General features: G+C 41.7%; 1 protein-coding gene across 1 annotated transcript in view; it reads left to right on the top strand.

Annotated features, from left to right (window-relative positions):
- Nucleotides 1–26,974, top strand: part of LOC128646844 (latent-transforming growth factor beta-binding protein 4) — a 245,605-nt gene that overhangs the window by 113,094 nt on the left and 105,537 nt on the right. Inside the window, exon 5 of the mRNA XM_053699644.1 lies at nucleotides 19,671–19,796. Within this exon, the coding sequence (XP_053555619.1) occupies nucleotides 19,671–19,796 (126 nt within the window). The remainder of the gene's footprint in view (nucleotides 1–19,670; nucleotides 19,797–26,974) is intronic.

Raw genomic sequence — 26,974 nt, 5'->3', positions numbered from 1 at the left:
GATTCTGATTGACTGATTCCATCAGCCAATCAGAATATTCCTACCTTAATTCCGATTGGCTGATAGAATCCTATCAGCCAATCGGAATTCGAGGGACGCCATCTTGGATGACGTCCCTTAAAGGAACCGTCATTCGGCTAGTAGGCGTCGGGAGAAGAGGATGTTCCGCGTCGGATGGAAGATGATGTCTCCCGAAGAAAGAAGATTGAAGATGCCGTTGATAGAAGACTTCATCCGGATCATGGACCTCTTCAGCTCCCGCTTGGATGAAGACTTCATCCGGATCATGGACCTCTTCAGCTCCCGCTTGGATGAAGACTTCAGCCGGATCATGGACCTCTTCAGCCCCCCGCTTGGGCTTGGATCAGGACATCGGAGGAGCTCTTCAGGACGGATCGGTGAACCTGGTATGGTGAAGATAAGGTAGGAAGATCTTCAGGGGCTTAGTGTTAGGTTTATTTAAGGGGGGTTTGGGTTAGATTAGGGGTATGTGGGTGGTGGGTTGTAATGTTGGGGGGGGGTATTGTATGTTTTTTTTTACAGGCAAAAGAGCTGAATTTCTTGGGGCATGCCCCGCAAAGGGCCCTGTTCAGGGCTGGTAAGGTAAAAGAGCTTTGAACTTTAGTAATTTAGAATAGGGTAGGGCATTTTTTTTATTTTGGGGGGCTTTGTTATTTTATTAGGGGGCTTAGAGTAGGTGTAATTAGTTTAAAATTGTTGTAATATTTTTCTTATGTTTGTAAATATTTTTTTATTTTTTGTAACTTAGTTCTTTTTTATTTTTTGTACTTTAGTTAGTTTATTTCATTTTAGTTATTTGTACATATTGTATTTAATTAATGTATTGATAGTGTAGTGTTAGGTTTAATTGTAGGTAATTGTAGGTATTTTATTTAATTAATTTAATGATAGTATAGTGTTAGGTTTAATTGTAACTTAGGTTAGGATTTATTTTACAGGTAATTTTGTAATTATTTTAACTAGGTAACTATTAAATAGTTCTTAACTATTTAATAGCTATTGTACCTGGTTACAATAATTACAAAGTTGCCTGTAAAATAAATATTAATCCTAAAATAGCTACAATGTAATTATAATTTATATTGTAGCTATATTAGGGTTTATTTTACAGGTAAGTATTTAGCTTTAAATAGGAATAATTTATTTAATAAGAGTTAATTAATTTCGTTAGATTAAAATTATATTTAACTTAGGGGGGTGTTAGTGTTAGGGTTAGACTTAGCTTTAGGGGTTAATACATTTATTAGAATAGCGGTGAGCTCCGGTTGGCAGATTAGGGGTTAATAATTGAAGTTAGGTGTCGGCGATGTTAGGGAGGGCAGATTAGGGGTTAATACTATTTATTATAGGGTTAGTGAGGCGGATTAGGGGTTAATAACTTTATTATAGTAGCGGTGCGGTCCACTCGGCAGATTAGGGGTTAATAAGTGTAGGCAGGTGGAGGCGACGTTGAGGGGGGCAGATTAGGGGTTAATAAATATAATATAGGGGTCGGCGGTGTTAGGGGCAGCAGATTAGGGGTACATAGCTATAATGTAGGTGGCGGCGCTTTGCGGTCGGCAGATTAGGGGTTAATTATTGTAGGTAGCTGGCGGCGACGTTGTGGGGGGCAGGTTAGGGGTTAATAAATATAATACAGGGGCCGGCGGTGTTAGGGGCAGCAGATTAGGGGTACATAAGTATAACGTAGGTGGCGGTCGGCAGATTAGGGGTTAAAAAAATTTAATAGAGTGGCGGCGATGTGGGGGGACCTCGGTTTAGGGGTACATAGGTAGTTTATGGGTGTTAGTGTACTTTAGGGCACAGTAGTTAAGAGCTTTATGAACCGGCGTTAGCCCAGAAAGCTCTTAACTACTGACTTTTTTCTGCGGCTGGAGTTTTGTCGTTAGAATTCTAACGCTCACTTCAGCCACGACTCTAAATACCGGAGTTAGAAAGATCCCATTGAAAAGATAGGATACGCAATTTACATAAGGGGATCTGCGGTATGTAAAAGTCGCGGCTGAAAAGTGAGCGTTAGACCCTTTTTTGAGTGACTCCAAATACCGGCGGTAGCCTAAAACCAGCGTTAGGAGCCTCTAACGCTGGTTTTCACGGCTACCGCCAAACTCTAAATCTAGGCCATAGAGAACTGCACATGCTGCACTGATCTCACAAGCTTGGGTATTCAATTTAAAGGTAATAACAGTCACATGATCCTAATTAGCAAAGGTCATAAATTATTGCAGTATATGACACCTATCTTTTCAAAGTGGGAGACAGAGAAAGCAAAAAGTTTAAGGTAATAAACACATACCAAAGATAAAAGTGTGTAGGGGGAAAGGCAGTTAAAGATTAATATCAAATGAGGCCAGACTGGTATCATTCACATGCTCATGTAACCATAGCTATAGAACTGGCAGTGAGGGAACAACCTGTGTTGTCAGACCTGCTGATCAGATTAAAAATATTATATTAAGTGAAAAATCCTGATTGGTGGGTTCCCAGCTAAAGCCTGTGAATGCATCTTACAGTCATGGCTACATGATAGAGGTCCCCTGGTTGTTTGTGATGCCAATGTACTAAAGTGTAAACTGTTCATTCACTCCAAAGCTAAAGATATTAGTTGTGAGTTATTTATCTAGCTATATGTATGTCATTGGTTTCATTTGATTATGTTTTATATTGTAATGAGAGCCCCAGAGTGACAAGATGAAAACTGGTACTTAAAGGGACAGTCTAGTCAAAATTAAACTTTCATGATTCCAATAGGGCATGCAGTTTTAAGCAACTTTCCAATTTACTTTTATCATTAAATTACTTTGTTCTTTTGGTATTCTTTGCTGAAAGCTAAAACTGAGTAGGTTCATATGCTAATTTATAAGACCTTGAAGGCTGCCTCATATATCAAGTGCATTTTGACAGTTTTTCACACTTAGCCAGTGTTAGTTCATGCGTGCCATATAGATAACATTGTGCTCACTCCCATGGAGTTATTTATCACTCAACACTGGCTAAAATGCAAGTCTGTCAAAAGAATTGAAAAAAGGGGGCAGTCTGCAGAGGATTAGATACAAGGTAATTACAGCAGTAGAAGCATCTAAATATAACCGTGTGGGTTATGCAAGACTGGAAAATGGTTAATAAAGGGATAATCTATCTTTTTAAACAATATCAATTCTGGAGTAAACCCTTTAAAATGTATTAACTGCATAAATAGGAGTTGTGCTGCCCCACTGATTATAAAGGTATAAGAATAATCATCTTAAGTGTAAAGTTATAAAATGACATATAATCTATTAATCCCATGTGAGACAAAGATGTATCTACTGTATGTATGAATAAGGTTGGGGAGGGAGACAATACAGATGTCAGTATGTGTATGAAGAAATACAGAGCAGAAGTAGATGGAATCATTTGTAATATACATAGAAGAGACAGAGGGGCCTATTTATCAAGGTCTGGCAGACCTGATCCGACACTGCGGATCAGGTCCACCAGACCTCGCTGAATACGGCGAGCAATATGCTCGCCGTATTCAGCATTGCACCAGCAGCTCACAAGAGCTGCTGGTGCAACTCCGCCCCCTGCAGACTCGCGGCCAATGGGGGTGTCAATCAACCTGATCGTACTCGATCGGATTGTATTCTGGCGATGTCTGTCCGCCTGCTCAGAGCAGGCGGACAGGTTATGGAGCAGCGGTCTTTGTGACCGCTGTTTCATAACTGGTGTTTCTGGCGAGTCTTCAGACTCGCCAGAAACAGGGGCCATCAAGCTCCATAAGTAGCTTGTTAAATAGAGCCCACAGAATTATTGTATAGAAGATAGTACAAGTATTCCACTTACTTATACCCTGAAGTACTCTGTATACATTGTCACTTACTTACTGGGTAAATATGCAAATTAGATATACCATATCTCTCACTTTTTGCTTCTAGTATTATTATGATTATTGTTTATTTTTAAAGCGCAAAAATTAATGTAACGCTATATAGTACATTTGTAAACACAGCAAAGCTCTTTAAGGGGTGGATGCAGCACTTATGAAGTGTTTTTTTATTGCTTCTAAAGGGGATTGCTGTGTAAGATAGTACTGGAAGCTTGAAATTGCCTGGTGCAATGGTAACAATGTATACAGAGTACTTTTGTGTTTAAGCAAGTGGGGGTACTCGGCTAAAATTGGTAATCTTCTATATAATAATTCTATGGGGTAGATTTTCCAAGCAGTGGATGCTGCTAACTATTCCCATACTTTAAAGCTCGCCGGAAATGTAAGTTAAGAAGCAGCGGTCATATGACTGCTGCTCCTCAACTCGGATACGATCGGGTTGATTGACACCCCCTGCTAGTAGCAGATTTGCTGCGAATGTGCAGGGGGCGGTATTGCATAAGCATATGCGTATGCTGTTGGCATTTATCAAAGTGCGGCGGACATGATACGCTACATTGTATCATGTCCACCCGCACAATGATAAATCGGCCCCTATGTCTCTTACTTATATGAAATGGAAAATTTTAATCTCATGCTTTTATCTCCACCATAACTCAAATGATTACTGATATACAGGTAGATTACAAGTTTGTGCGTTCGTCTATTAACGCTGAAAATTTGTAATTTCAGCGTTAAAACAGTAACGCAGCCATTATGAGTCTTGTCGGTATAGCTGTACCGCAAGCCTTTTAGCCTGTAACGCAATGTCAGTACCGCTCTCGTAAAAATGACGTTTTTGCATGGGATTTCCATAGTGTTGGTATTACAAGTTTTTCTGGGAGGCTAAAAAGCTTGCATTACCCTCTATAACGACAAGATCTGTAACGCCATCTGAGACTAACAAAAACTGCTACATAAAACGCATAACTAAAGTGTTAAAAAGTACACTAACACCCATAAACTACCTATTAACCCCTAAACCAAGGCCCTCCTGCATCACAAACACTATAATAAAGTTATTAACCCCTAATCTGCCACTCCCGACATCGCCACCACTAATAAAATTTATTAACCCCTATTCCTTCACTCCCCGACATTGTCACGACTATAATAAAGTAATTAACCCCTAAACCGCCACCCTCCCGCATTGCAAACACTATTTAAATATTAACCCCTAATCTGCTGTCTGCCCACATTGCCCCCACTATACTAAAGTTATTAAGCACTACACCGCTGCCACTATAATAAACCTATTAACCCCTAAACCGAAAGCCCCCCACATCGCAATAAACTAATTTCAACTAGTAACCCCTAAAACTAACGCCCCCCTAACTTTATATTAAAATTACAATTTCCCTATCTTAAATTAAATTAAAACTTGCCTGTCAAATTAAAAAAAATAAGTTTAAACTAATAGTAAAACTAATATAACTATGAAACTAAAATTAAACTAACTGCGAATTAAATAAAACTAAAATATACATTAAAAAAATCCTAACACTACTATAAAAATTAAAAACTATCTAATTACAAAAAATAACAAACACTAAATTACGAAAAATAACAAATGAAATTATCAAAAATAAAAAAGAATCACACCTAATCTAATAGCCCTATCAAAATAAAAAAGCCCACCCAAAATAAAAAAAACCCTAGTCTACAATAAACTACTAATAGCCCTTATAAGGGCCTTTTGTAGGGCATTGCCCTAAGTTAAACAGCTCTTTTACCTGTAAAACAGCTGAACAGACAATAGGATTTCAGTAGCTCTCATCCTATTGGCTGAATTTCCAAGTCAAATCAGACAATAGGAATGCAAGGGACGCCATCTTGAATCACGTACCTTGCATTAATGATTCAGTGTGCGGTGGCAACCGTATGAAGAGGATGCTCTGTGCCGGATGTCTTCAGGATGGACCCACTCCGTGCCGCCGGGATGAAGATAGAAGATGCCGCCTGGATGAAGATGGAACTGCCTGGATGAAGATAGAGCCACCGGGATGAAGATCCTTCAGCGGGACTTTAACAACTGTAAGTGGATCTTTGGGGGTTAGTGTTAGGATTTTTAAAACTTTTTTTGGGTGGGTTTTTTTTTAGTTTAGGGTTTGGGCTTTTCGTAAAAGAGCTAAATGACCTTTTAAGGGCAATGCCCAAACAAATGCCCTTTTTAGGGCAATGGTTAGGTTAGGTTTTTTTTAGATAGTTTTTTTTTTATTGTGTGGGTTGGGGGGATGGGGTTTGTAATGTTAGTGGGGCTTTGTATTTTTTTCAGGTAAAAGAGCTGTTTAACTTAGGGCATTGCCATACAAAAGGCCCTTTTAAGGGCTATTGGTAGTTTATTCTAGATTAGGTTTTTTTATTTTGGGGTATTTTTTTTTTTTAAAATGGGTATTAGAATAGGAATAATTTTTATTATTTTTGATAATTCGTTTGTTGTTTTGTGTAATGTTTTTTTTTCGTTTTGGGGTGGGTTTTTATTTTTAGATTAGGGTTTGGGCATTTCATAAAAGAGCTGAATGCCGGGGGCGGAGCTAACTGCCGTGCAGAGTGGACGTCTTAACTTAGAGCTCCTCTCAATATTTACTGTTTGTTGCCCAAAAAGGCTTGTTTTTCACTAAAAAAGTCGCCTATCTACTCAATTTGAGGGAGCTGATTCCCACCTTAGACCAGCACCCTGTTTTAGGGACTCTCCGAAGTCTCTTGTATTTCCAGAGAGGAACTGGCGCCAACTTACTTACCATCTCCCAGCTCGCACTTGGCTACTGTACCGGAGGGTCGGGGCTCCGCTCCGGTACAGGCGACACTGATCAGAGACGTGTCTCAGAGGAACGGTGGGGGCTGTAAATGTAGAAGTGTGCGGAGGAAGTGACCGAGACCCGAGTACCTGAGAGAAACGGCCGCCTACCATACCTGACCTGGCTGGGGTAATCCGGTCCAACGAGCCGTGCTGTGAGATCTGCAGCGGGTGTTCATTGCCAGCGGGGTGCAGCTCCTGATATCACCCTTTTACATTGGACGCACAGAGAGAGAGCAGCGGGAACGGCCGCCATCTTGCCACCCTGGCCCTGCATCCTGACACTGCGCATCACGCTCCGGACAGCAAGGGAGCCTGAGTTGAGCTGTCTTTGGTATCACCTCTTCTCCTCTTTCTGGGGGAATCGACGGGGAAGCCTCTGTTCAAATAAACGGACCTGTTGGAGCAGCCACCATTCAGGATTGCCACAGTGGTCTGGTGAGTCATAATTCTGCCACTCAATGCTCATTAGGGGGCCTCCACACTGGGAACACAGCCCCTATAATCCATACCTCCTGCACAGGCATACCTTACCTGCTCCTAACCTCTAATTTCTATTCCCCCTGATAGCATCTCCATACAGTTACAAACAGAGGGGTTATTGTGCCTAGGAACTGGCTGCTGCCACCACAAAATAAGCCTAGTTGGCCCACGGGGTACTGAGAGCCCTAAGATAGTGGAACTTTGGGAGGGCCTCCTTCACAGATAGTTAGGCCTCCTTAGTCTTTACCATACGCTGGGACTTCCCTGAGGTCCCCCTAACCTCTTAAGCAATAGCAGCAAACGAGAAGGCTCCAAACACCACCCTTTAAGCCTTTCATACAAATCGACCTGCAATTAAGTTTGAGAGGAGGAAAAACCACACAAACTCAGTCACATCCCCTTATTGCTACTCTAGAGGGAGCACAGAATTCAGACTTCTTGGGGTCTATAAAGGAACCACCTTACCACGCCTTTGGGCCTTCAGAATTGCCATACATTAAGAGCCTTTTTTGGGTCCCCCCCCTCAGTGTCCTTTAACTACAAAATTTTCTTAAAATACAAGTTTGCTCTGGACACTTTGGTGGGTATTTGGGGGTGTGTGATTTAGCTGCTGTGCCAGCTTATGTGCCTCTGCGGTCCAGGCCCAGAGTGGAGTGTCATTATTATGTTTTGTCTAAACTTGTTTGCATATCTCATCAAATTCTAAGCCTCGTTTCACCCTAAATACCTGTCTCCCAACCCCGTTCTTACTTATTACCAAAACTATACCATCTGAGGTGAGCAAGTAATATTACAAGTGAACAGTTTATAGGACCACACAACGTGTTAATGTGTATCCAATGAAGGAGGTGCGCCTACTAATGCTACTCTCTATAATAACGGTCAGCTAGGGTGTATAGTGAATACTGGAAGTATTGATATCAAATTAAAAGATCTATATATTGATATATATCAAAGGCCATTATATAAGATATTGTAAAGAATATTTAAAAATAGCAGGAAATAAGACTTATAATCGACAATAAAATATAATATACTTAGATAAAAAACAGTCCTTAAGTGCAGTTCCTAATGTGATATATGTCCAACAGGGCATTCTGCCCAATGGGATGATCTTCTTAATGTTTGCACATCAAATAAGCCAATAGATATAGCCGCTCTCTCCACAAAACAGTAGATAGAATAAAGCACGTCCTAAGAGACAAAAAGAGAAGCGCTCTTGGTGCAGATAATCCTAGACCAATAAGATATCCTCAGTAATTGTAGGTGTATCGGTACTCACAAATATAGTTGCACATGCAGTGCAATAATGTGCAGGCCGATGCGTTAGAGCCGCTCGGCTGACTCTCCCCTGGCTAATCCGCTCAGGAACCAGAAACACTCATACCATTCAGGTGATAGGTTTACACTCCTGATATATGATCCTGAAATAAAAAATAAAAAAGGTGCAGAGAAACCTGGACACTGTATGACCAAATACAATAGACTGTGGACCTTTACTCACAAGTGGACATGCACAGAAAGTGCAATAACAGGCACGCCGAAGCTTCAGAGCCGTTCGGCTAGCTCCCTGCTGGATGATCAGCTGTTTCCCAAAAGCCAAGGGGACTACCAGGCTGTCGGCTATTTTTCCAAAGGAAGATCCGCTTACACAGACTCTCTTGAAATCCTTAGTTTAGGTGTGGCTTGGTGGTATCAGGTTGCAACAAAAGTCCGGTGACTGAATAATCACTTTTGTCAAGCTTGTTTTTCAACAAAAAAACAAGCTTGACAAAAGTGATTATTCAGTCAAACCAATCTAGTGTCAATTCCTGTGTGAACTCTTCCAAATATATCATGGAGACATCTATGCAGAAATTGTTGGCTGCCCAAACCCTTTCAATTACCCAAGAGATTCATCGCAGCTCGGCTGAGCTCCGGAAGGACATTTCTGAGATTGGGGAACGGGTTGATGCCTTGGAACGCAACCAGGATGACCTAACCACTGACCATACTAATCTCCTGGCATACTCTGAATCTTTGGCAGATCAGATAACACAACTGGAATACAAATTAGCTGATTTGGAGGACAGATCGCGACACAGCAACATTCGCTTTAGAGGTATTCCAGAAGATGTCTCACCAAGTGAATTACAGAACTTTCTTTCAGAGTTATTTAAGGAACTTCTGGGAACATTCACTATGACTTCTATCACTCTTGAGCGTTGTCACATAGCGCTCAGACCCAGAGCGCTCTCATCTGACAAACCCAGGGATATAGTTGTATGTTTCCACAGCTACAGTCTTAAAGATCAGATTTTGCAGACAGCCTTTCGTAAGCCTTCCTTACCTGAAAAGTTCAAGAACATCCAATTGCTACAGGACTTGTCTCAACACACTCTTCAACAAAGGAGACTGCTCTCCCCAGTTACAGAGGTCCTTAGACGTGAGAATATAAAATACAGATGGGGCTTTCCAACTAAAATTCTCATCACAAAGGACAATCACTCACATACGGTGGCTAACCTCAATCAAGGCTTCACACTACTTGAAACCAGGGGCCTGCGCCCACCTGCGAGCAACCTTCAACCACCATCTTCACAGTCAAGGCTCAGGGCCTCGGCCCCTGAGTGGCAAGTCAAAGAGCAGAGGCCCAAACGGCAAAAACACCTGACCCCCCCCCACAGGAGGCGGTCCCCTAAATGTCCACACATATGGATTCTGTGATTCCTCGATATGGGCCTTCATTCGCAAGATGAGTAGCTTTCTCATTTTATTTCTGTCATTACTGTTGCTCTTAGTTCTGGTTGTCCAGTCATAGCATTATACTATTGTTACAGGGTAACAGAAGTTAAGTTTTTTGTTTATTTTATTCTTCAGTTAAATACTGTTTTTTGTATTATTCAAATGTTTATTGATGTTATTTAAATTTTTGGGTCAAACCGCCCCGGTCTCACTGTGAGACTCCGGTAATCCCCCCCCCCCCCACTTAGCCCCTATGTTGGGCTCATCCTGGTGGACTAATTCCACCACAAAAAATATTCATTCATTATGTAAAACTTACATTCCTATTTCTATGCACTTAATCCTTTTTCTTCCCCTCTCTCCCTACTCCTCTTCTCAGGCTCTTGGCACTAGGATGCTCTCCACATCACTCAAATGGCTAACAGGGACACCTTGAAGCTTCTCACACATAATGGGAGAGGGTTAAATTCGCCTGGTAAGCGCAGTGTCTTCCTCAGATCACTCAAACAATCAAACCCAGATGTTGTCTTTCTACAGGAGACACACTGGAATGTTGGTGATATTCCCACACTTTTCTCTAAACATTACACTACCTTAATCCTTGCCCCCTTTACTACTAAAGCTAGAGGTGTTGATATCCTTATACACAAGCGCCTGGTGTGCAAAATCACTTTTCAAGAAGTAGATCCCCAAGCTAGATACATTATTCTTAACTGTAGACTCAATCAATGCATGTACATGTTAGTCTCGGTTTACCTCCCTAATTCAGGTAAATGTAAATGCTTACGCAAAATATTAAAGACGGTTGATAAATATAAGCAAGGTAGAGTCATTATGGGTGGGGACTTTAACCTTGTCTGGGATCCCCTATTAGATAAAAATACTAATAAACCAAATCCTAAAGACCATAGATTAGATACTCTTTCATTCAAATTCAGGTCCCTTATGTTTGCATTTGGATATTTTGACATTTGGTGCGCTTTTCATACAATGGATAGGGACTACACGCATTTCTCTCCCCCTCATCTAACCTACACTAGATTAGACTACATTTTTAGCCAATCTCAGACCCTAGACCAAGTCAAGGATACTAATATCCATTCATGCGCATGGTCTGACCATGACCAAGTGTCACTTACAGTTTACAACTCCCTTACTTCCTCATATCCACCAGCGTGGTCTATGCCACATACTATTTTATCTGATATCCCCTTCCGACAAGAACTAGAAAAAGACCTTAGGGAACTAATCGCTTTAAATGATACTCCAGCAGTAGCGGATGACACTCAACCGACTCTCCCCTTCCCCAGCGCAGTCCACTGCCATAAAGGATCTGAAAGCTCACATTTGCACCTTAGAATTAAAACGGACACAACAGCAATTGTTGAAACTTAGACAACTATTTTACCATAAAGGGAATAAGGCAGATACCATGCTGGCAAATAGGCTCAGGCATAGAGAGAGTGCCTCCCGTATACAAATCCTGAAGCATAATGGCCGATCCTCCACATTACCTAAACAAATAGGGTCTATGTTTGCCTCTTACTATGAGGAGTTATACAACATCCAGAACTCAGAATCCCCCACTACTACCTCACCTTCTAATATTCAGCAGGTCCTTAAAAGCCTTAAGCTCCTTACCTTGACAGATGAACAACAGGACTCCCTTAGAGCACCAATATCTATGCTCGAAATTACACGGGTAGTCAATTCTCTTAAACCGCTTAAGGCCCCCGGCCCCGACGGTTTCCCCGCTTCATTTTACAAAGCTTACAAAAAGGACCTTATTCCCATTCTCCACCTCTTTTTCCAATACTCTGGCTCCCGAGGCTCTTTTAAAAAGGAGTTCCTCAAAGCCACTATTATCACTATACCTAAGACTGGAAAGGACCCCTCTCTATGCCCCAGCTATCGACCTATTTCTCTTATAAATACCCACATCAAAATATATTCTAAGATCCTAGGGAATCGTCTGGCGACTCTTCTTCCTAGCTTATTAAAGATCTATATATTGATATATATCAAAGGCCATTATATAAGATATTGTAAAGAATATTTAAAAATAGCAGGAAATAAGACTTATAATCGACAATAAAATATAATATACTTAGATAAAAAACAGTCCTTAAGTGCAGTTCCTAATGTGATATATGTCCAACAGGGCATTCTGCCCAATGGGATGATCTTCTTAATGTTTGCACATCAAATAAGCCAATAGATATAGCCGCTCTCTCCACAAAACAGTAGATAGAATAAAGCACGTCCTAAGAGACAAAAAGAGAAGCGCTCTTGGTGCAGATAATCCTAGACCAATAAGATATCCTCAGTAATTGTAGGTGTATCGGTACTCACAAATATAGTTGCACATGCAGTGCAATAATGTGCAGGCCGATGCGTTAGAGCCGCTCGGCTGACTCTCCCCTGGCTAATCCGCTCAGGAACCAGAAACACTCATACCATTCAGGTGATAGGTTTACACTCCTGATATATGATCCTGAAATAAAAAATAAAAAAGGTGCAGAGAAACCTGGACACTGTATGACCAAATACAATAGACTGTGGACCTTTACTCACAAGTGGACATGCACAGAAAGTGCAATAACAGGCACGCCGAAGCTTCAGATCCGTTCGGCTAGCTCCCTGCTGGATGATCAGCTGTTTCCCAAAAGCCAAGGGGACTACCAGGCTGTCGGCTATTTTTCCAAAGGAAGATCCGCTTACACAGACTCTCTTGAAATCCTTAGTTTAGGTGTGGCTTGGTGGTATCAGGTTGCAACAAAAGTCCGGTGACTGAATAATCACTTTTGTCAAGCTTGTTTTTCAACAAAAAAACAAGCTTGACAAAAGTGATTATTCAGTCAAACCAATCTAGTGTCAATTCCTGTGTGAACTCTTCCAAATATATCATGGAGACATCTATGCAGAAATTGTTGGCTGCCCAAACCCTTTCAATTACCCAAGAGATTCATCGCAGCTCGGCTGAGCTCCGGAAGGACATTTCTGAGATTGGGGAACGGGTTGATGCCTTGGAACGCAAACAGGATGACCTAACCACTGACCATACTAATCTCCTGGCATACTCTGAATCTTTGGCAGATCAGATAACACAACTGGAATACAAATTAGCTGATTTGGAGGACAGATCGCGACACAGCAACATTCGCTTTAGAGGTATTCCAGAAGATGTCTCACCAAGTGAATTACAGAACTTTCTTTCAGAGTTATTTAAGGAACTTCTGGGAACATTCACTATGACTTCTATCACTCTTGAGCGTTGTCACATAGCGCTCAGACCCAGAGCGCTCTCATCTGACAAACCCAGGGATATAGTTGTATGTTTCCACAGCTACAGTCTTAAAGATCAGATTTTGCAGACAGCCTTTCGTAAGCCTTCCTTACCTGAAAAGTTCAAGAACATCCAATTGCTACAGGACTTGTCTCAACACACTCTTCAACAAAGGAGACTGCTCTCCCCAGTTACAGAGGTCCTTAGACGTGAGAATATAAAATACAGATGGGGCTTTCCAACTAAAATTCTCATCACAAAGGACAATCACTCACATACGGTGGCTAACCTCAATCAAGGCTTCACACTACTTGAAACCAGGGGCCTGCGCCCACCTGCGAGCAACCTTCAACCACCATCTTCACAGTCAAGGCTCAGGGCCTCGGCCCCTGAGTGGCAAGTCAAAGAGCAGAGGCCCAAACGGCAAAAACACCTGACCCCCCCCCCACAGGAGGCGGTCCCCTAAATGTCCACACATATGGATTCTGTGATTCCTCGATATGGGCCTTCATTCGCAAGATGAGTAGCTTTCTCATTTTATTTCTGTCATTACTGTTGCTCTTAGTTCTGGTTGTCCAGTCATAGCATTATACTATTGTTACAGGGTAACAGAAGTTAAGTTTTTTGTTTATTTTATTCTTCAGTTAAATACTGTTTTTTGTATTATTCAAATGTTTATTGCTGTTATTTAAATTTTTGGGTCAAACCGCCCCGGTCTCACTGTGAGACTCCGGTAATCCCCCCCGCCCACTTAGCCCCTATGTTGGGCTCATCCTGGTGGACTAATTCCACCACAACAAATATTCATTCATTATGTAAAACTTACATTCCTATTTCTATGCACTTAATCCTTTTTCTTCCCCTCTCTCCCTACTCCTCTTCTCAGGCTCTTGGCACTAGGATGCTCTCCACATCACTCAAATGGCTAACAGGGACACCTTGAAGCTTCTCACGAATAATGGGAGAGGGTTAAATTCGCCTGGTAAGCGCAGTGTCTTCCTCAGATCACTCAAACAATCAAACCCAGATATTGTCTTTCTACAGGAGACACACTGGAATGTTGGTGATATTCCCACACTTTTCTCTAAACATTACACTACCTTAATCCTTGCCCCCTTTACTACTAAAGCTAGAGGTGTTGATATCCTTATACACAAGCGCCTGGTGTGCAAAATCACTTTTCAAGAAGTAGATCCCCAAGCTAGATACATTATTCTTAACTGTAGACTCAATCAATGCATGTACATGTTAGTCTCGGTTTACCTCCCTAATTCAGGTAAATGTAAATGCTTACGCAAAATATTAAAGACGGTTGATAAATATAAGCAAGGTAGAGTCATTATGGGTGGGGACTTTAACCTTGTCTGGGATCCCCTATTAGATAAAAAAACTAATAAACCAAATCCTAAAGACCATAGATTAGATACTCTTTCATTCAAATTCAGGTCCCTTATGTTTGCATTTGGATATTTCGACATTTGGTGCGCTTTTCATACAATGGATAGGGACTACACGCATTTCTCTCCCCCTCATCTAACCTACACTAGATTAGACTACATTTTTAGCCAATCTCAGACCCTAGACCAAGTCAAGGATACTAATATCCATTCATGCGCATGGTCTGACCATGACCAAGTGTCACTTACAGTTTACAACTCCCTTACTTCCTCATATCCACCAGCGTGGTCTATGCCACATACTATTTTATCTGATATCCCCTTCCGACAAGAACTAGAAAAAGACCTTAGGGAACTAATCGCTTTAAATGATACTCCAGCAGTAGCGGATGACACTCAACCGACTCTCCCCTTCCCCAGCGCAGTCCACTGCCATAAAGGATCTGAAAGCTCACATTTGCACCTTAGAATTAAAACGGACACAACAGCAATTGTTGAAACTTAGACAACTATTTTACCATAAAGGGAATAAGGCAGATACCATGCTGGCAAATAGGCTCAGGCATAGAGAGAGTGCCTCCCGTATACAAATCCTGAAGCATAATGGCCGATCCTCCACATTACCTAAACAAATAGGGTCTATGTTTGCCTCTTACTATGAGGAGTTATACAACATCCAGAACTCAGAATCCCCCACTACTACCTCACCTTCTAATATTCAGCAGGTCCTTAAAAGCCTTAAGCTCCTTACCTTGACAGATGAACAACAGGACTCCCTTAGAGCACCAATATCTATGCTCGAAATTACACGGGTAGTCAATTCTCTTAAACCGCTTAAGGCCCCCGGCCCCGACGGTTTCCCCGCTTCATTTTACAAAGCTTACAAAAAGGACCTTATTCCCATTCTCCACCTCTTTTTCCAATACTCTGGCTCCCGAGGCTCTTTTAAAAAGGAGTTCCTCAAAGCCACTATTATCACTATACCTAAGACTGGAAAGGACCCCTCTCTATGCCCCAGCTATCGACCTATTTCTCTTATAAATACCCACATCAAAATATATTCTAAGATCCTAGCGAATCGTCTGGCGACTCTTCTTCCTAGCTTAATCAACGCGGACCAAGTGGATTTTATCCATAATCGAGAAGGCCCAGATAACACGAGACGCCTACTTAATATTGTGATGGAAGCTACTAGACTAGGGAAGCCTTTTTTGGTGGTTTCCCTAGATGCCGAGAAGATGTTCGATCGGTTTTGCTGGGAGTATCTGTGGGAGGTTCTAGATGCCTTCAAGTTCCCGGTAGAGACACTATCCTCCATAAGGGCCTTATACTCGTGCCCGTCGGCTAAGGTTAGGGGCTTGGGATTCTGTTCTGACTCCTTCCCTCTGACCAATGGGACACGACAGGGGTGCCCCCTGCCCCCCCTGCTTTTTGCCCTCACCATAGAACCCCTAGCTGAGCTTACGCGTCAAGACCCCTCTATTTCGGGGATCACTCTTCACGGTACCACCCATAAAATTGCTCTCTTTGCTGATGACATCACAATATTTACATATGCCCCTCAAACCACTATCCCAGCCCTCTTATCTTTGTTGAAACGATTTGGAGATATGTCATTCTATAAACTCAACACCTCGAAGACTGAGGTCTATACTAAGGGCTTCCCCACAGACTATACCCAGGCCTTAATGCAAACTTATGGGTTTCACCATAAAATTGACAACATCAAACATCCGAGACAATTATGTCCCCCTTCTGGCTGAATTGAGATCCTTAACTTCTAAATGGGATTATAAGTCAATCTCGTGGTTGGGTAGGATCGCAGCCCTTAAGATGTCGTTTTTACCAAGATTAACTTATCTATTTTGGTGCTTGCCCATATGACTCACACGATGCTTGCTGTTACAGTTTCAAAGTGGCCTCACCAAATATATTTGGCAAGGCAAACCAGCCAGAGTTACCCATAAATTGCTTCAATACCCAAAATCGTTCGGGGGAGTTGCCTCTCCCTCTGTTATTCGTTATTATGAAGCGGCTATGCTGTCCCATATCTCACACTGGGGTAATAAAACTTGTTTGAGCAGGTGGCGTGCCCTCGAGCAGGCATCTCTACCTAACCATATTCACTTATGCGACTTAATTTGGATCCCCCCGCACTGTAGACGCACTCTCAATATTGAGAACTTTATAATAAAAGAATGCCTAAATTCCTGGTATAAATTGAGACACTACTCGGGGGTATCCCCTCATCCCTCACCTATTCACTCTCTTGCTGGTCTGCTGTTATGCCTGCCTGACTCGTACCCTAACGCTTGGTCCAACTTGGGCCTCTCTATGGTCTCTGACCTAATTTCACCCCACTCCCCAGACACATACTTGTCCCTGCCCCAACTCACAGGATCTCAGGTCGTTCCTCCCAAGCTATGCTTTGAATATACCCGGATTAAAAGCATACTGAGATCCTGGGGATTTGCCCCGTCTCTTCCCCGCCCCCTGACCATCTGGGAAACATTGTGGAAAAAAGGGGGTAAAATCTGTAAACCCGTAACCCATTTCTACTGGCTTGTGGAGGGGGCAACCCCGGATGATAACGCATCACATATCAAAAAATGGGAAGGCATTTTACATGTACATTTCCCTCAGCTCCTTTGGTCTAGGGCCTTTGATCTCACAACAAAAGCCATACATTGCACAACCCTTTTTGAATCATATTACAAATTGCTCTCTCACTGGTATTTCACCCCGATGAGACTGTTTAAATTTAACCTGATTCCCACACCCCAGTATTGGAGACTTTGCGGAAAACCAGGAGATTCCCTCCACATATGGTGGGCCTGCCCCAAGCTTAAACCTCTATGGCACAGAGTGTACACCCTTTTAACTAGATTAAATATACATGTCCCGAAATCCCCAGAAACAGCTTTATTACATATAGGCCTACACTCCCTCCCTAAGCACCAGAGCTTCATGTGTGTGTATCTTTTTTCGGACACCTGACTGGCGATAACTAGAGCCTGGAAAAACCAGAATCCCCAGAGCTGGCCCTCTGTCTCAGAAATCATGGCCTATATAAATGCCATGGAAAGAAACGTGTTCTATACTCTAGATAAAATAGACCTCTTTGAGATGATTTGGGAGGACTGGACTAAAATATTTAAGCCCAATTGGCTCCCTAGGTCAGATTTGTAGGTGGATCCTTCAAACTCTCCTTTCTAACATATTGCTTATACAAGAGCATGCCTTCCTTTTCTTTTCTCTTCCTTTCTTTTCTTCTTCCCTCCCCTTCCTTTTATTCCTCCCTTCTTCTCCTGCTTTATCTTCTTATCCTGCTGATACCATACCTGACATCCCTCCTTCTTCTAAGTTTACCCGTGTTCCTCAAGGTATCATTTGATATAATGTAAGAGTTACCTGCTACAAGTCTGCTTTTCTTTTTTTGTTCTCTTATTGTATCATGACATTTACATGACAGGTTTATACTTCCCACTGCGTTTGGGAACTCATTTGTATCTTCAATTTTATTACCAATAAAGCTTTAAAAACCAAAAAAAAAAAAAAGAGCTGAATTCCCTTTTAAGGGCAATGCCCATACATATGCCCTTTTCAGGGCAATGGATAGATTAGGTATTAATTTATTTTTATTTTGTGGGTTTGGGGGTGGGGGTTTGTATACTGTTAGGGGGAGTTTGTTTTTCTTTTGTAGGAAAAGAGCTATTATCTTTAGGGCAATGCCCTACAAAAGGCCCTTTTAAGGTCCCACATAATGGCCCTTTTAAGGGCCCTTGGTAGTTTATTACAGATTAATGATTTTTTTTATTTTGGGGTGGGTTTTTTATTTTTTTTAAAGGGTATTAGAATAGAAATACATTTTATTATTTTGTATAATTTTGTTTGTTATTTTTTGTAATGTTAGTGTTTGTTTTTTTATGTAATGGTAGTTTTTTTATTTTTGTAATGTTAGGTTTTAGTGTAGGGCAGCTTAGGTTTTATTTCAAGGTAAGTTTGTATTTATTTTAGCTAGGTAGTTAATAGCTATTTACTAACTAGTCTACCAAGTTAAAATAAATACAAACTTGCCTGTGAAATAAAAATAAAACCTAAGCTAGCTACAATATAACTATAGCTAGCTTAGGTTTTATTTCACAGGTAAGTATTTAGTTAATAATTATAACTTTAGCTGTATTTTAATTATGTTAAAGTTGGGGGGGGGGGGTAGTGTTAGGGTTAGGTTTAGGGGTTAATATAGTTTAATTTAGGTTGTTGCGATGTGGGGGCTGGCGGTTTAGGTGTTAATAGGTTTATTTAGTGGTAGTGATGTTGGAGGCCAGAGGTTGTAATGGTAAGTCCTGCTACTCAAATAATCTTATATTAGGTTTTAAATTAGTTTTTTTGTTTTCTAATAATAATCTACATAACACAGAAGAAAATAAGAACACTCTGCACGTGTTTATTGTAGTAACGTTTCACAGTATCTGACCCCTCCTCAGAGCAAAACTATATAGCAAACTGTGACACATAAAACAATAAGCCCCTCCCCTGAACAGCATCAACCACCAAAATGGTTGCCTAACAACCCCATACACACCAACTAACAAATAAGACAATACAATAAACATGAAATACTATTGTTACAAGTCCAAATTCACTTCCATTATCCCAAAGTGACACAAAACAAATAATATAATCTCAGCTATGTGTATGACAAACTGGATAGTAGCAAACATGTCTGTATAAACCAACACATGAGTATAGTATAACCAATGAACTTAAACAGTATGACAAATATTAAAAAGAAAAAAAAAATTGTGTTGTTTTAAATTATGAAAAAATGTCACTGTGGCTAACAACATGTTTGTAACAATGTATACAGAGTTCTTCTGGGTATAAATAAGCCGAGACACTTGCCTAGATTTGCTAATCTTCTATATAATAATTCTGTCTCTTACTTATAGGTAATGGAGAAATTACCGGACTCTGATATAATTATGTTAGATCTCATCATTAATATTTTATTGTGACTAATATGAGGTGTAACATTCACATCTGTTTATGCAGATATTGATGAATGCACAATGAGGCCAGGACAGTGTGGAAATGGACAATGTAAGAACACCCCTGGCTCATTCACGTGCTCCTGTAACCCTGGTTATGCAGCTGATAATAAGGGAACAACTTGTGTGGGTAAGTCCTGCTCTTAAATAATCTTATATTAGGTCTTAAAATGTGTTGCTATTTTCTAATCATTACGTACATCAGTGTTTCTCAACCTCAATTGTAGCACAACTATTATTGTTCATTTAGATAAGCAAACATTAAAATCCTGTGTATCACTTGATTTCATATCAGATATGTAAAGGAAGTAAATATATAAGTCAGATATTTGTTTTATGTTTTCTGGAATTTAATGTTTGGCACTATTACAGTATTAAAACACAGAAATAAGGTTCATTGATGTTATTAATTAATGTGTCTCTTAAATTAAAAAGAGGAAAAGCTATTTTCTGCACGATAAGGAAAGTAATATTTATGGTACCATCTGCGGCTTCCCCCTTAAAAACCTCTCTAAAATTAGACATTTCCTTACACAAGACACAACTAATATTTTAATCCACTCTCTTATCCAGGCCCGGACTGGCCGTCGGGCATACCGGGCATTTGCCCGGAAGGCCGCAAGGTAGTTTAGCCCCGCCCACTGTGACCTCACGGCACAGAAAACATTTTTTAGAGAACTTTTTTTGTTTTGTAAAATATTTCATAAATAAATCTCATAAATGTTATATTATAATGTATATATATGTTTATTTGTACTACTGCAGTGCAGCACAAATCATCAACTTCAGTCTCTCTCTCTCTCTCTCTGGCTGAGAATCAGGAAGGATTCATTGCCACCGCGCCGCCATCTAAAAACATTCCTCCCCATTCAGATTGGCTGCACTGTTTGCACATGCGCACTGCTTCCGGCCCGGGTCTGAGCGCACTGAGTGACGTCAGCACTGAGTGACGTCAGTGTATGTGATAGACAGTCACACACACACCCTGCAAGCGGCTACACTACACTCATGCCACATGCCGGGTCCACGTGACACACAGAGGCTGCAAGGCGATATAGACAGACAGACTACTAGTGCTGACTTCTGCGGCTGCCTGTGTGTCACGTATCTGTGTCAGGTTAGAGCAGGCGGCGAGGCCAGAAAGATGCTGCCGCCTGGCCGGGTGGCTTGGTCCTGAGTCCTGAGTGACGGTCCTCCAGGCTAGGCTCCATGATTATCATCTCACAGTCTCCTCCATCATGGTCTGGATTGGGGCCGGCATTCGCATTGCATGAGGCTGGCGGCGGGGGGTCAGAGAGCAGCGATGATGAGGACGTCAGGAGGACTGAGGCTGGGACTCAGCAGGTGGCCGGCAGCAGGGCAGGTAGGTGACCGTGAGGTCTGGTCTCAGAGAGCACCTTTTATATAACTTAATATACTTACTGTGGCAAACCTCGCCACTTATGAACTATGCAGGAATTGTTATTTAGGCTAATAGTTAAAATGTATGTTAAACTGTATGTTACTGTTTAAACTCCCTGCTGTTTCAGTTGGGAAACCCCTTGTAGGGGAGACTGTTTTTAAAAAGTGTTTGTTTGTTTTTTCTGTTAAAGAAAAAGTTGTTGTTGACTCCCAAGCTATGTGTCATCTAGTTCTTGGTGGAAAGGGGTTATTATTACAATTACCAAGAGTAGTTACTTGCTTGTCTCTGCTTACCCAAAAGATATTACAGATCCTACTACCTCTCTGCTACAATTACCAAGAGTAGTTATTTGCTTGTCTGTGCTTACCCAAAAGATATTACAGATTCTACTGCCTCTCTGCTACAATTACCAAGAGTAGTTACTTGCTTGTCTCTGCCTACCCAAAATATATTACAGATCCTACTGCCTCTCTGCCTCTCTGCTACAATTGGTGGCAGCGGTGGGATGAAACCCATTGTAAATCACCCCCAGTCTAATGGGCTCTGTGAACGGTTTAATGGAACACTGAAACAGATGCTCCGCACGTTCATGGATACCCAGAAGAACTGGGAGCGGTTTCTACCCCATTTGCTTTTTGCCTACCGGGAGGTACCTCAGGAGTCCACGGGGTTCTCTCCCTATGAATTATTATTCGGAAGGAGGGTACAGGGTCCCCTAGACTTAATCCGAGAGCATTGGGAGGGAGAAGTCACTAGTGACGGTACTCCTATCGTACCATACGTGCTGGAGTTTAGGGAGCGCCTGGAGGCCCTGACTCGGACCGTCCGCTCCAACCTTCAGGCGGCTCAAACCCGTCAGCGCTGTTGGTATGATAGGGGCGCCAGGGACCGCAGTTTTCAGACTGGGCAGAAGGTGCTAATCTTAAAACCGGTCAAAAATGATAAACTGCAGGCCTCATGGCAGGGCCCATACAAGGTAGTGGAACAAATCTGTGACACCACCTATGTGATCGGCCCATGTACTGGAGCAGGCGGTAGACGCATGCTCCATGTAAATATGTTGAAGCCGTACCATGAACGCGCAGAGGAGGTGAATGCTGTTTGCGCCCCTGCCGTGGACGACGCAGACAGGTTACCTCTTCCCGACCTCCTAGGAATGAAGAACCGGAACGAAGGTCTGGGAGAGGTACAATTGGGTGAGCGGTTAAGTCCTCGGGAACGAGCTCAAATAGTAGAGCTAGGAAAAGAGCTAGGAAAAGAGAGACACGTTCTCCAACATGCCTGGATATACTGGCCACACATAGGGTAGAAACCCCAGGTCACCTCCCCATGCGTCAACCTCCTTACCACATACCAGAATCGGTGAGAGAACATAAGCGGAAGGAGATTGACAAGATGCTATAGTTAGGAGTGATTGAGCACTCCGACAGCCCCTGGGCCTCGCCGGTAGTTCTAGTACCGAAGCGGGACGGCACGACCTGCTTCTGCGTAGACTACCAGAAACTTAATGATAAAACCGTCTCTGACGCCTTCCCTATGCCCCGGATAGATGAGCTCCTGGATAAAATGGCTCGAGGCCAGTACCTCACCACCATAGATCTGTGTAAGGGGTACTGGCAGATCCCACTAGCCGAGGATGCCATCCCCAAATCAGCGTTCGTCACCCCGTTTGGCCTGTACCAATTCAAGGTCATGCCATTCGGGATGAAGAACGCTCCGGCTACTTTCCAGCGAATGGTAGATCGGCTACTGGATGGGTCCCAAGAGTACGCATGCACCTATTTAGACGACATAGCTATATTTAGCAGCTCCTGGGACGAGCATTTGAACCATATAGGGGCGATCCTAGATCGCATTAGGGAGGCAGGATTAACCCTTAAGCCTAGCAAATGTCATATAGGGATGGCGGAGGTCCAGTACCTAGGGCACCGAGTAGGTAGCGGGCAGCAGAAGCCCGAACCGGCCAAGGTAGAGGCGGTAGCCAAGTTGCCCACTCCCCGTACCAAGACCCAAGTGCTAGCCTTTCTAGGTACCGCAGGCTATTATAGGAAGTTTTTACCTAATTATAGTACCCTAGCCAAACCCCTCACCGACCTCACCCGTAAAAACCTTCCTAAGATTGTTACCTGGAGCCCAGAGTGTGAACAAGCATTCCAAGAACTGAAAAACGCTCTTGTAAATGCCCCTATCCTTGCTGCCCCGGATCCAACTAAACGCTTTCTCATCCATACATACGCTTCTATGTTTGGCTTGGGAGCCGTGCTGAGCCAAGTCGGGGCTGATGGCAGTGAGCATCCTGTGGCCTACCTAAGCAGGAAACTGTTACCCCGAGAAGTTAGCTACGCCGCCATCGAAAAGGAATGCCTTGCTGTGGTGTGGGCCCTCAAGAAACTTCAGCCATATCTATATGGACAACAATTTTCCCTGCTCACAGATCTCAACCCGTTGGTGTGGCTGAACAGGGTATCCGGAGACAATACCCGGCTGTTGCGCTGGGGTTTGGCGCTGCAGCCGTTTGACTTAACAATCCATTAGCGACCTGGGAAGCAAAACAGCAATGCCGACGGGTTGTCCAGACAAACTGAACTTGAACCTTGATCTGTGAACACTCCTCCGGACCTCCCCAAGCCAATCCGTTGGGATCAGACTGGGTATGCTGGCTTGGTTCTGGGGGAGCATTGTGGCAAACCTCGCCACTTATGAACTATGCAGGAATTGTTATTTAGGCTAATAGTTAAAATGTATGTTAAACTGTATGTTACTGTTTAAAATCCCTGCTGTTTCAGTTGGGAAACCCCTTGTAGGGGAGACTGTTTTTAAAAAGTGTTTGTTTGTTTTTTCTGTTAAAGAAAAAGTTGTTGTTGACTCCCAAGCTATGTGTCGTCTAGTTCTTGGTGGAAAGGGGTTATTATTACAATTACCAAGAGTAGTTACTTGCTTGTCTCTGCTTACCCAAAAGATATTACAGATCCTACTACCTCTCTGCTACAATTACCAAGAGTAGTTATTTGCTTGTCTGTGCTTACCAAAAAGATATTACAGATCCTATTGCCTTTCTGCTACAATTACCAAGAGTAGTTACTTGCTTGTCTCTGCCTACCCAAAATATATTACAGATCCTACTGCCTCTCTGCTACACTTACTAAGTATAATATATATATATACACTACAATATGAATTTACAGCCTAAGTGATCTCAATATCTGTGTATAATGCACTGGGGATATGATGTGTGTGTGTGTGTGTGTGTGTGTGTGTGTGTGTGTGTGTGTGTGTGTGTGTCAGAGGGAACTACTACATAATATTATATATCTGTGTATAATGTACTGGGGATATGGTGTGTGTGTGAGTGTCTGAGTGTCAGAGGGCACTGCTACATGTTATTATATATCTGTGTCTAATGCACTGGGGATATGTTATGTGTGTGTGTGTGAGAGTGTGTCAGAGGGCACTACTACATATTATTATATATCTGTGTATAATGCACTGGGGATATGGTGTGTGTGTGTGTGTGTCAGAGGGCAATACTACATATTATATATCTGTGTATAATTCACTAGGGCTGGGGATATAGTATGTGTGCGTGAGTGTGTCAGAGGGCACTACTACATATTATTATATATCTCTGTCTAATGCACTGGGGATATGGTATGTGTGAGTGTGTCAGAGGGCACTACTACATATTATTATATATCTGTGTATAATGCACTGGGGATATGGTGTGTGTGTGTGTGTGTGTCAGAGCTAAATACTACATATTATTATATATCTGTGTATAATGCACTGGGGCTGGGGATATGGTATGTGTGTGTGTATGTGTGTGTGTGTGTGTGTGTGTGTGTGTGTGTGTGTGTGTGTGTCAGAGGGCACTACTACATATTATTATAGAAACATAGAAACATAGAATTTGACGGTAGATAAGAACCAAAAAGGCCCATCAAGTCTACCCATATTACATGTTACTTTTTCCTTAGGATAGCCTTATGCATGTCCCAGGCATTTTTAAATTCCTTTACAGTCTTTGTGTTTACCACCTCAAATGGAAGTTTATTCCATGAATCCACCACCCTTTCTGTAAAAAAATGCTTCCTCAAATTTCTCCTGAATCTACTACCCTCTAACTTTAGATTGTGACCCCTTGTTTTGGCATTTATTTTTTTGTGAAAAATGCTTTCAGATTCTATTTTATTAAGTCCCTTCATATATTTGAATGTTTCTATCATGTCACCTCTTTCCCTTCTATCCTCTAAACTATACATATTTAGATCATAGAGTCTTTCTTTGTACGTTTTATATTTTAGACCATGTACCATTTTAGTAGCCCTCCTTTGGACAGCTTCTAGTTTATTTATATCTGTCTGAAGATATGGTCTCCAGAACTGTACACAGTATTCCATATTTGGTCTAACTAATGATCTGTAAAGTGGCATAAGAACCTTGCTATTTCTGCTACTAAAACTTCTTCCAATGCAACCAAGCATTTGACTGGCCTTGCTGGCTGCACTGCGGCATTGTGTACCAAATTTTAAATCATCTGAAATAATAATTCCCAAATCCCTTTCTTCTTTAATTACAGTCAGTAATGTACCATTGAGACTATAATTGGCCTTTGGGTTTTTGGATCCTGTATGCATAATTTTGCTCTTGGTAATATTAAATTTCAGATCCCATTTATTTGACCAGTCCTCTAGTTTATTAATATCACAGTTCATTTGATCAACTCCTCCTGGAACATCTACCCTGTTACACATTTTTGTATCATCAGCAAACAAGCAAACCTTCCCCTTAAGCCCACTTCCAATATCACTTATGAACATGTTAAACAAAACAGGCCCAAGAACTGACCCTTGGGGAACACCACTAGTAACTGATGCCTCATTTGAATGTACTCCATTAATTGAAACCCTCTGTCGTCTATCTTTAAGCCAGCATTCTACCCACTTAACAATCTTAGCATCTATTCCAAGGCAATACATTTTGTGAATAAGTTTGTTGTGTGGGACGGTGTCAAATGCTTTGCTAAAGTCTAGATATACAACATCTACGGCTCCTCCCTGGTCTATTATTTTAGTTACATGGTCAAATAAATCAATTAGATTAGTCAGGCATGATCTTCCAGCAGTGAAACCATGCTGTCCTTTGTCTTCTAAGTTGTTTGTCTGAATGAAAGATACAAGTCTTTCCTTTAAAAGAGTCTCCATTAATTTCCCTGCAATTGAGGTCAAACTGACTAGCCTATAGTTAGCAGAATCTTCCCTACTACCCTTTTTATGAAGAGGGACTACATTGGCAATTTTCCAGTCTTTTGGAACAACTCCTGTTAGAAGTGACTGATTAAATAAATCAGCTAATGGAGTAGCTATTACGGATCGAAGTTCTCTTAGAACTCTTGGATGAATATTATCTGGACCCACAGCCTTATTAACTTTTATTTTTGATAAAGCCCTTGAAACCTCTTCCTCTGTAAAAAGAACTACTCACATTATTATTTACAGTAACATCCCTTAATAGAATCTCACTATCTTTACCATCTGTTTTAAAGACTGAACAAAAGTAATCATTTAAACAGTATCTCTGTCTAATGCACTGGGGATATTGTGTGTGTGTGTGTGAGTGTGTGTGTGTGTCAGAGGGCACTACTACATATTATTATATATCTGTGTCTAATGCACTGGGGATATGGTATATGTGTGTGTGTGTGTCAGAGGGCACTACTACATATTATTATATATCTGTGTATAATGCACTGGGGATATGGTGTGTGTGTGTCAGAGGGAAATACTACATATTATTATATATCTGTGTATAATGCACTGGGGCTGGGAATATGGTATGTGTATGTGTGTGTGTCAGAGGGCACTACTACATATTATTATATATCTGTGTATAATGCACTGGGGATATGG

Source organism: Bombina bombina, chromosome 2 (assembly GCF_027579735.1).
Source record: "Bombina bombina isolate aBomBom1 chromosome 2, aBomBom1.pri, whole genome shotgun sequence".
NCBI classification, from domain to species: Eukaryota; Metazoa; Chordata; class Amphibia; order Anura; family Bombinatoridae; genus Bombina; species Bombina bombina.
The sequence above is the reverse complement of the archived record's forward strand: the minus strand, read 5'-3'. Positions and strand labels throughout refer to the sequence as shown.